Source organism: Mesoplodon mirus (assembly GCF_964341445.2).
Source record: "Mesoplodon mirus genome assembly, chromosome: 6".
Lineage (NCBI taxonomy): Eukaryota > Metazoa > Chordata > Mammalia > Artiodactyla > Ziphiidae > Mesoplodon > Mesoplodon mirus.
Genome location: NC_138982.1, coordinates 75,721,465 through 75,733,540, shown reverse-complemented (window position 1 = coordinate 75,733,540; position 12,076 = coordinate 75,721,465). Strand labels below are relative to the sequence as shown.

General features: G+C 42.8%; 1 protein-coding gene across 1 annotated transcript in view; it reads left to right on the top strand.

Annotated features, from left to right (window-relative positions):
- Positions 1–12,076, top strand: part of CPNE4 (copine 4) — a gene marked incomplete at its 3' end in the record, with an annotated part of 595,946 nt that overhangs the window by 563,243 nt on the left and 20,627 nt on the right. Inside the window, exon 11 of the mRNA XM_082625196.1 lies at positions 8,243–8,376. Coding sequence (XP_082481322.1) covers positions 8,243–8,376 — 134 coding nt within the window. The remainder of the gene's footprint in view (positions 1–8,242; positions 8,377–12,076) is intronic.

Sequence of the window (12,076 nt, the reverse complement as noted above, 5' to 3'; positions counted from 1 at the left end):
AGTGGGTGTAACTACTCGTTCAAGAAGGCCGACAGTGAGGGGAAGACGAGGTGGAAAGGAGAGTGGCAACCTGAGGATGAGAAGAGGGGAGTTTTAGGCTATAAAATAAGCAGAGAAGGCCCCGGGGAGGGAAGGACATAAAGGATGCTTAAAAAAACCCAGTCAATGATTCTTCCTCTTTTTTGGTCACATGGACCATTTGAAATCTGATACAAGATCTATATCCTCTCACTGGAAAGTGCACACACCCAATTCTGCACACCATTTCAGGATGTCAAGGGCACCCCTGTGGACAACTTTTTTTCCTCGTGTGAATCTTTGAGTCGTAAGGACTCCGGGGCAACAGTCGTGTTGTGGTCTTGGAGGACCTGAGCAGAGGTGAAGCAGAGACTTGAGGGAGAGAGATTGGGTTCCATGTGTTTGGCACATGGCACAGCAGCTGAAAGGAAAACCAGATACCAGAATTCCATATACAAAGTACACAACTCCAGACAACATAGACGAGGCCCACTCCATAAGACATTTGAAGAGAAAATGGTAGAATTCAACGTTTCTTTTGAAAGTTATTGCCTTTCCAGATGCAAAAAAATATTCATTGTAAAATGAATTTTCACAGAGACAGGTTGTAAGCAACACAAATGTCCAACAATAAGGTAATAGCTATATAAATCGCAGTTCCTCATTTAGGTGGACTATGATAAAGCCATTTTAAGGGTAATTATAATGATTGGTAATAACATGAGGATATGTTTATGTCATAGTGTTAAGTGAAGAAAAAAAGAACATAAAGCAAAGCTACCCTATGATTACAACTATGTTAAATGTTTATATATAATTATATTGTATGTTTTATATATAAATTTAAAAAATATTTTGGATATATATATATTGTATATAACTAAAAAGAAAAAATATGATTTATCAGACTAGCAGAATCCTGAGTCGTCATTTCTTTCTTATTATATTCAGGCGGCCCTTTTTATTATCTGTAATTTTTTTTAAAATTAAAGAGGGTATTGGGCTTCCCTGGTGGCGCAGTGGTTGGGAATCCACCTGCCAATGCAGGGGACACGGGTTTGAGCCCTGGTCCAGGAAGATCCCACATGCCAAGGAGCAACTGGGCCCGTGCACCACAACTACTGAGCCTGCACTCTAGAGCCCACAAGCCAGAGCTGCTGAGCCCTCATGCCACAACTGCTGAAGCCCGCGCGCCTGGAGCCTGTGCTCTGCAGCAAGAGAGACCACCGCAATGAGAAGCCCGCACACCGCAAGGAAGAGTAGCCCCTGCTCGCGGCAATTAGAGAAAGCCCACACACAGCAACAAAGACCAAACACAGCCCAAAATAAATAAGTAAATAAATAAATAAATAAATAAAATTTAAAAAATTTAGAGGGTATTGCTTTCCTTTATCTCTGATTTTATAGTCTACATTTTAATAATATAATATGATATAATAAGCTGAATGTGGCTTCTCCCAGCTTAACCTTGAAGCCTAAGAAAAGAGCACCTCTTAAAGGTCCTCTCATGTCATCTTTTCTGACCCTAACGCACTTGAGACATCCTATGCCCAAGCTGTGTCTCAGTTTAAGTTTTAAATCCTGATTTATATCCCAGACTAAACACTGACGGATTCTGGCGTAGAACCCTGAGAAATGAGGATGAATCCTGGGATGAAGAGGAGAATGCTTCTCACTTTCCAGGAAATGAACCAGGCAACCTCTGGGGTTTTTCCCATCTGGCCTAGGTTCTTCTTTCTTTGCCTGCTATAGGGTTTTGAGGAAACAGCACAATAATTAAACCTATTACTTAAGAAATAGTCCAGACTAAAGAGTATCTCCACCTACAAGTCTTGTTTTATAGGTCCAAATTGTCTACAAATCTAAAAAACAAACAAACAAACAAACAAAGCTGCCCTATAGCAGGTGATATCACAAAGGTTGCAGAGAGATCAGGCAGCTAACCAGAGATGGGTTCACAGCAGCTTTCCCCAGAAAACATCTGGGAGGTTCTCAAAGGGCGCATGTTTTCACCGTCAGGGAAGGGATATGAGGCCTGGGCTCGTTTCAGGTAAGAAGCTAAAAATGTCCAAGGAAGGATACTCACCTTTAGCGTCCAGCCTTTTCTGGAAGCAGTTCCCCACACTGGGGATTTGGCAGCGTGGAGGAAGCAAGGATTTTGCTTTCTTACTTTACAAGGTTTTGCAAAACTGCTCCATGGCTCTGCTTAATGAAGAGCGAGACCTCCTGGGCAGAAGGGGAAACAAAGGAGGCCTGTTCCTGGGCTGCCCGCTGGGAAGATGGGAGCGCACATCGGAACCGCAGGCTTTCCTGAATGCTTCATAGCAGAAGATGAAAACGGCAGCTCTGCAAGCCCGCCACATTAAGGAAGCCAGGAGCCGGGAGCCTCCTCCGCAAACTGGCATTTTTCGGTCATTTTCCTGCTTTTATTTCTCAACTTAATTCCATCTTTCACAGCCTCCCTGTTGCTTTTTAAAATAAACTTAACCTTTCTCTCTGTTCTCTTTGCACTCATGCTAACTTAAAGAGTGCAGAGAATTCTTGGTAGAAGGCCACCTCCTGAAGACAGAGATTTTATCTCCAGCCTCATCAAGGAGACCAGAAACCATCAGTTGCCAGGAAAAAAAAAAATCTTTTAGCTGCCTTGTACCTGAGACTGTCCATTTACTGTCTAGTCAAACGATAAAATATTTTTATGAGCTGTGGGAATTACAGAAAGTAGTAGGTGATAAAGGTCATTGGTTTATTTCCTTTTTCATCAGGTAATTTTTAAGTTCACACCCTTCCCCAGAGTTACATCAGCATCTCCTGAGCTGGAATAGCCTCTGTGGTTGTCACAAACATGGGAGCCATCCCCATGGGAAGAGTGGAAACCCTAGAGGCCTGCCTGCAGAAAAAAAGCAGTTTCCATTGGGCATGTTTGTATGTCCCTACAGGACCACCAGGAACAGGCAGCACAATACCTCCTTCTAACCTTGAAATTCAGGTTGCCCCACTACATAATCTCCTCCATCCCCAAGGAGATCTGGCCGCTCCCTTTCCCTAACTGGCATCCAACTTCACATTCAGTCACTGAATTCTATTTGTTTTCTATGCTTAATATCTTCAATCACAATCCTCTTCTCACCACCATCTCTGCCCCACCCTAGTTTGTTAAGTGTAGGGGAATTATTCCAAGCCTGAGGATGAAGAGTTGATAGAAATGAAAAGATATAGCAGCACTGGGACCAGAGTAAAGAAAGAGAGGCACCTAGGATGCAGAATTTAAGGAGGCATCACTCTCAGATCAGGCAAGTGTAGGGTCAGCTCAGATGAGTGCCTTCCTGAGCTTATGCCCTAGTCACCTCTCTTATTTTACCCTAATCCCGGCCCTATGATTTTTTTTTTTAATTTTAGTATAGATTGTTGCCAAAATCTGTTAAGCTCATCCAGATGTTACGTCCACTTCTCCCCATACTACAGGTACTCATCCAGGTGATACACCTGGGCTCAGATGCTGCCACTTCGTGCCTGCATGCTTGGAGGATCTTGCCTATGCCTGGGAAGATAAGATGTTCAATTATGTTTCTTGAGTTGCCATTTTTCTTTATGGAATTTTTTCCCTCTGTTCTTTATATTATCTGATTTCATTCTCTGGTTTTACATCAAGACACCAGCGTATTTTTTGTCATCACAGGATACCCTTGACAATCAGGTAATCAACACATGGTACAGGTTGTCAGTTGCAGTATTAAGAAACACAGGTAGGGCTTCCCTGGTGGCGCAGTGGTTGAAAGTCTGCCTGCTGATGCAGGGGAGACAGGTTCGTGCCCTGGTCCGGGAGGATCCCACATGCCGCGGAGCAGCTGGGCCCGTGAGCCATGGCCGCTGGGCCTGCGCATCCGGGGCCTGCGCGTCCGGAGCCTGTGCTCCACAACGGGATAGGCCACAACAGTGAAAGGCCCGCATACCGCAAAAAAAGAAAAAAAAAGAAACACAGGTAGATTGGGATGCTCCATGAAGAGGGGCATCATAAACACAAGTGAGGGGAGCCACAGGTACTCATTATTAATAATAAAATATCAAACCTCCCAGTGATTTGCAATACTTGCAATGATATTAATAAATCAGAGCAGAATCAAGGTTGTCTCCATAATAACATCCTTGCATCCTCTAGAATTTTCTACAGCTCTAAAGTGCTTTCCTCAGTAGAAGAGAAAGAGGTGGCTTTACTTCTAGCCTTCCCAGCACTATTTTTACCTTCTAAACACTATGTACACATGTGAGGTTCCATGGTCTCTTAAGTGTGTTTCATCAGGACAAAAAGGCAGAGAATGGTGAGTGTGCTGGAGCTTAGTACATCCAAGAGTCCCTGAGATGTTTGATTTCTCCAAACACTGTCTCTCAGGTACCTCTCGAGTGTCCTCCTTGGAGAAGTTTTCCAGGGATTGTCTGCATGTATCTGGACCTCTGTCTGGTTGGGGCCCCATGGGTGAGACCTGGAATGCTTTACACCTCCTTCTCGTTCACAAAATGCATGTAGGCTCCCCAACACCACTCCTGCTGCTTCAACTAGCTTTTCACCACAGTTCGTGTTGTCTTCCTCTCTTTTCTTCAGTGGCTTGGGTTTCACCTTCAGGATGAAATCTATCTCAGAAGATACTGGATTTCACTGGTCCTTTTAGGTCACCCCCAGTTGTCCTCAGTAACCCATTCTCCCACTGGTTTTTTTTTTCTTTTTAAATTTTTTTTTAATGTTTTTAGTGAAGTGTAGTTGATTTGCAATGTTGTATTAATTTTTGCTGTATAGCAGAGTGATTCAGTTATACATACTTTCTTTTTCGTATTTTTTTCCATTATGGTTTATCACAGGATATTGAATATAGTTCCCTGTGCTCTACAGTAGGACTTTGTTGTTTATCCATTCTGTTTTTTTATTTTATTGAAGTATACTTGATTATACTGTATGATATCACTTATATGTGGAATCTAAAATATGATACAAATCAACATATCTGCAAAACAAAAACTCACAGACATAGGTGGAGGGGTAAAGGAGGGGAGGAATGGGAGTCTGGGATTAGCAGAGGCAAACTATTATTATATATAGAATGGATAAATAACAAGGTCCTACTGTATAGCACAGAGAACTATATTTTCAATATCCTGTGACAAACCATAATGGAAAATATATGAAAATATATATATATGTATAACTGAGTCACTTTGCTGTACAGAAGAAATTAACTCCCACTGTTCTTCATACACGCACACACACACACACACATATACACACACTTTAGTTGCCGTTTTCCTACCTTTTACAGTTGCTTTGGTCATAAAGTGTTGTTCATTCAAGGTATTTCTTCTCTTCTACATTAATGTAGTTGCCTCCTGGTTAATATCCCTACCTCCAGGCCAAACCTCCTCATCCTTCGTAAGAATAAAACATGCCCACGAGATGTCTGCACATGCGGGTCACAGACTTACTCATTCTCTTGGGTATATAATGATATGATGAAGGAGCAGAGTCTTTGGGTTTAAACCCAGCTCCATCCCCTATGACTTTGTGACCTTCATCACCTTTAGGCATCAGATTCATCAATAAAAAGGAATAATAATCTCTACCTCCCAGAGTTTCTTTGAGAATGAAATAACACAATGCCTGTAAAGCTGCCAGTGTAGGTGTCTGACACATAGTAGGGTTTCAACAGAGGTTACCCCTCCCTTCTTCCCTTTGTTGTCCAAAGTAAGGGCATCTAAGCGTTGGGGGAATACTCATATGACCTTTTCTTTTGAAACACTTAGTATTATATTAGTGTTTTAACAGTTTGTACTCCCTTATTGAAAACATCTGGAGGTTCTGAAAATAGAATTTGAATCCTGCTTAAATTTATTTTCAACATAGTCCTGTGGAGGGGTGAGGGAGAAAAGGGGAAAATTCAGTGATGAAAGAATAACTCTATAAAGGAAAATGAGAGAGGTTTTTAGTGAATTACTGTTAGTCAATGCTTTTTCTCTTCTAGTTACTTTGATTTGATTGCAGGCTTACAATATAAGATGAGGTGACATTTTTTTCCATCAATGTTACTCTGAGTCTGGTCTTTCAGAAGCAGACACAGAGCACATAGCCCCTTTCCTCTGTCCTTCCAGAACTGACATCCCACCTTAAATCCAATGAGATATTCCAGTGGTTTGTTATAATGCAATTTTGCCAAATGTTATGCAAATAGCATTTGTCTTTCACAAGATCATAAGAGAAAATAGAGCCTTTCTATCATCAGTCAGCCAGTGAATGGATTCTGCTGAGCTGGATGCACCATGAACATTCCTTTATTTCCCTACAACTCCTTTCATTTTAATCCCTCTCTCCCCACTCTCCACCTCCAAGATTAAGCATTTCTTTGGAGAGGTGTTTGCTAGGTTAACTTCCATTGAATTGGTGATGATATTAGAAATCAGAACACCTTCCCGTTTTAGCACCACCCCAGGTTAAAGAATTTTGTTGTTGTTGTTGTTAAGAAGTGTCCTGTGTGGGACTTCCCTGGTGGTCCAGTGGTTAAGAATCCACCTTCCAATGCAGGGGATACAGGTTCCATCCCTGATGGGGAACTAAGATCCCACATGCCTCTGGGCAACCAAGCCTGCGCACCACAGCTACTAGCTCACGCGCTCTGGAGCCCACACGCCACAACTAGAGAGAAGCCCATGCACTGCAATGAAGACCCAACACAGCCAAAATTAAAAAAAAAAAAAATGTCCTGTGAGTCAACTTTTATTTAGATGATGATGATGATGTAGGGTGTCAGAAAAAACTTAAGTTCAAAGATAATGCCAACTAGGTAGCCAGACAGAGGTTTCTCTTCTCCACTTGCCACTGACAACGCTGTAGACTTCAGGCATCTTCTCTGTTGTGGGTGGGAGTTTTTACATGAATGAGCCTTACACAGAGCTGCTTCTGGCAGAAATTTTATTATAACCACTTCAGCATCTCTCTCTGCAACTGGTCACTCATGAAAATAACAGTGGCTTTGTTATACAGACCACATCTTTAACACAGAATTTAGTTTTGAGGGAGTTCAGCTAGGCCTCAGAGATGGAATCATCCTGCCCAGAGAGCACTAAGGACTCTTTTTAGTGAATTACAATATTCCACCCTTACACTTGCTGTCTGGTGATGTCATGGATCAGATGCTGGGTTTTCTGACCTGAACTTTAATCTCAAGTTCCGTTTTGGACAAGGAGAAGGGAGGGCATAGGGGAGAGGGAGGTTGAAGACTATAGAAATGGCCTCAACCAAATTAATAACTAGTTTTTTTACTGAAGTATAATTGATTCACAATGTTGTGTTAATTTCTGCTGTACAGCAAAGTGACTGAGTTATACATATATATACATTATTTTTTATATTCTTTTCCATTATGATTTATCACAAGATATTAAATATAGTTCCCTGTGCTATACAGTAGGACCTTGTTGTTGATCCACCCTATAAATAATAGTTTACATCTGCTAATCCCAAACTCCCACTCCATCCCTCCCCAATACCCCTTCACCCTTGGCAACCACAGGTCTGTTCTCTATGTCTGTGAGTCTGTTTCGTAGATAAGTTCATTTGTGTCATATTTTAGATTCCACATGTAAGTGATATCCTATGGTATTTGTGTTTCTCTTTCTGACTTACTTCACTTAGTATGATCATGTCTAGTTGCATCCATGTTGCTGCAAATGGCATTATTTCATTCATTTTTATGGCTGAATAGTATTCCATTGTATAAATGTACCACATCTTCTTTATCCATTCATCTGTGGATGGACATTTAGGTTGTTTCCACGTCTTGGCTATGATGAATAGTGCTGCTATGAACATAGGGGTGCATGTATCTTTTTAGAATAGAGTTTGTCTGGATATATGTCCAAAAGTGGGACTGCTAGGTTATATGGTAATTCAATTTTTAGTTTTTTGAGGAACCTCCATACTGTTTTCCATACTGGCTGCACCAATTTACATTCCCACCAACAGTGCAGGAGGGTTCCCTTTTCTCCACATCCTCTCCATTATTTGAATAACTAGTTTTTAAAGCTGATGAATTTCTTCTCTAACTCTGCTTATTGGCAGGTGTGTAACATACTGCTTTCCCCCACCCCCACCCCACCCTCTGGCTGTGTCTCTCTCAGGGCTAATCACAATTCCTACGAAATGTGTTCATTTTAAATCCACCCATTTGCCTATCTTCTCTTCCAGGTAGCTATAGATTTCACGGCCTCGAATGGGGACCCCAGGAACAGCTGTTCCCTGCACTACATCCACCCCTACCAGCCCAATGAGTACCTGAAGGCCTTGGTGGCTGTGGGGGAGATTTGCCAAGACTATGACAGGTATGAGACTCCTCATCTCTGTGGGTTCCTGTGGCCCTTGCCTGACCCTGGGCCAAAGAATGGAAATGAAGTTATGCTGAGGCTCATGAGGGGACAGAATAAAGCTTTGTCCCAAATGTGTTATCCTCTCCACACCTAGAGAAACTGAGTTCATGCCAAGCTCACATTGACCACCAAAACAATCCTTTCTTAGCTTTCTTCTCTTACTTGGCTGGCAGGACCACTGGATAGCAATTTTGGTTTCCCTTTTGTAATTTCAGTATGTGCCTTGCTACTGAAAGTTTGGTTCATGGACCAGCAGCATAGCGTCACCTAGGAACTTCATCAAGTCCCACTTGAGAATCTGAATCAGCACCTGCATTGTAACAAGATTCCCAGAGGATTCGTGTGCACTTTGGAGTTTGAGAAGCACTGGTTTATTGGGCACTGTTCTATCTGATCCTCACATTAAACATCCTGTCACGGGTGTTGTTTAACAGAAGAGGAAAACTGTGCAGGGAGGTGAAGTGACCTGTGCTCTGCTCCACGCCCAGGGGCAGGAGTTAAACCCAGATCCAGCTCATTCCACAGCATAAGCTCGTAAGAGTGGGGTTTCATGGACCTCAAAAGCTGTTGGTAACTTTAACAGAAGGTGTGTGTGTGCCCACAACAATGTGTGTATGTGTTTGTAAGTCTGTATAGAAAACACGATTTTGAGATCAGATCAGTATTACATTTATTTTTACTTGATAATAAATATTGACCTTGCCCACCAAGAGAATTCCCTGTAAGACGTGATTTACATAAATTACATTGAACTGAATTTATTCTGCCTTTCTATTATTTCCAGATTGAGGTGAAGTTGTTCACATGTTTGATCAAGAAGGCTCTTTGAAGTAGAACCAGTGTAAATATAAATATGGGTAAATCTCAGTTGACAGCCTGGTCTGATTGTAATATAGGACTAGTTAGTAATGAGCAGCAACTAATTGACCTATTAAACCAGGAAAATAAAGAAAGTGACTCTGTCCTCCGGTTTCAGGGAGATTTCATGGAATAGCCTGATTTCTGTTCTTTCTAGTCTCATAATTGGTTATAAACCATGATAACCTGATACCCAGACACCACAGGGAGTGACACAACCTAGTGACCAGAAAGGGCAGAGAAACGAAAAGGACAGGTAATAGGAAAGCTTCCAGCAGTGGACTTCCCACTGGCGAGTCTCTGGATTCATATTGTTCATCACCAATAACTCAGATGGGTGTGAAGCCAGTTGGGGATGAATGAACATGTACAGTCAAATCTGACATTTCTAAACACAAGGCCCCTGCTAACGCTTCCTCTTTTCTATGTTTGGAACAGAGGGCAATAATAACATTTTTAATTACCTTGTTGAAATGATACTTGTACTTAACCTTGAAATATTGTCTGTGAAGACAACTTGAATCTCAGCTCTGATTTCTTTAGGCCCCAATTCGGGGAGGTTCTTAGAGAGGCTCGTGTCATATGGAGATTTCTACCAAGGAGGGAAAAGATGGACATATATTGCATCCTCACTGTCAGAAACTTCTCCAAACATCCCCAAAACAACAACACAGTAATTCTCTCCTTTCTCTCTCTCTCACTCTCACATACACTCACACACACACACACACACACACACACACACACAAGTGTGTCCATATGAGAGAAGAAGGAAGAGAGGGAACATCTGGATTCTTAATAACTTTTAAATGTTGAAATTCTCATAAAAGAGATAAAGTAGGTAAAAGCACTTAATACAACACAATAGCTGCTTAGTAATAAAGTTGACTCTGACCGACTCTGCAAGGCACAAGGCAGTGTAATAATGAATTCCAAAGAGGAGATTTGGTGGCCTGGCCAGAAATTAAGATGCTGACACCCAGAGTCCTTGCTGCGGTTCTGCAGCAGATTTACTGGACAAGCGGCAGAACTTCTGTTTCCTGATTACCTTGCATGAAAGATGCAGATACAACAGTCAGAGGGACCTGCACATCTTTTAGAGCTGTTATCCCTTTATAACGTGAGCCAGACAAAGCCTGGGGAGGATTTTGTATTCCCTCAAAAATACCGATTCATTCTAAAAGTAAGAGATGACACTTTTGGGGTTACATGAAGAATCATTGCAAATGATTCTTTTAAAAATTTAAAAATAAAATACCAAAGTTGTCAGCCCCAACTGGCCAAGAAAATCAGGTTTCTTCAGCTCAGTGGAGCTTTTTTATTTTTCATATAAAGAAGGCACCTCAGCATTGAAATGGGCACACTAATCGCTTCTTGAAAACTGACAAGGTTCCACCGCTTCTCCTCTGTGTGGGTGGAAAGACAATAGACAGGAATTCAGGACGTTTCAAGTCGGGGTTTTGCAATTAATTTATTCTTGCATCAAAGTCAGTGAGGTTGTTGCTCAAAAAGAAACACTTCAATAAAAACTGACAGAAGGCGCCTTTCCCCCTCCTGCAGCGACACGGAGGTTTTTAATCCCCAGGAGGCTTGGAAATTCCTCCCAGCCTCTGACAGCCAAGGGTTTTCTTCCTGCCTTGTACAGTCACTATTCACGGGACATGATGAGCTGATCCGTGAAGCTGAACAGCTTGAGAGACGCGTGAAGCTCGGAGTTCTCAGGGTGGCCTTGAGGGGAGGCCAGACTCAGGTCCTGAGCCCGGAAGGCAGCCCTACCAGCTAATTTTCTCTGCACCTCTGAGAGAGAGACCCCTGCCCTCTCTCCCCTCCAGCTCCCCAAGAACGTGCGCTCACAAACGAACTCATCTGTTCCCGGTTGGTTATAGCCCTTCCCCAGCTCCTACGAACAACCTGGTCTCTTTAGGCTGCTCAAGGCCAAGATGGTATCCATTCCTTGGGCTCAGCAGAGATGTGAGTCTCTGACCACCTGCCATGTCCCTCACAGAAAGGCTGGTCTAACTGCTACCAAGAGAGTATAAATACGGTACATTTCTCGCAAATACATGCTGACGTTTGATAGGCTTGGCCACCCCAGAATAAGGCAGGGGTACTGGAAACCACTGAGGCAGGCATCTCCTCTGAGGTGTGCTCAGAGCAGTGCGGAGGCAAGGTTAGAACTGACACAGTGCAGTTCGAGTGCCGAGGGTTGGGTTAGAAGTCGGAAGGCAGGGTCACATCACAGTGCTACCTTTTCCACTCTGCTGACACCAGTCCATTGTTCTCAACCTTGGCTCCACATTGGAACCACTCAGGAAGCCTTAAAACAAGCTGGTACCTGGGCCCTACCCCCAGACACCCTGATTTAATTAGTCTGGTGCACATCCTGAGGATCAGAGTTTTTTAATTCCAGTGGGCATCCAGGGTTGAGACCCAGAGTCAAATTGGGAGAGATAGGTGAGATGGAGCGGCTGAGGACCTACTGGGTGCCAGGCCCTTCACGCAGTGCTGTAAAGGCACAGAGAGATTAATAAGTACGGTTTCCCCTCAAGTGGCTCACAGTCTCATGGGAGAGAAAGGCACATAAATGAATCACAGCCCTACATGGCCTAGGTAAGGATGGGGACGCATAAGGAAGGAAGGATTAACTCTATCCTTTGTGGGAAGAGAGATTGACAGTTGAGGAGGGCCTCCTGGGGGTGGCGAGTTCTGCTAATTCTCTTCTTTGTTGTTATTAGCACACTATTCTGAATCATTAGACCAGACCAACCTCCTATGAAGGGCAGAGTCAACAGGGTCC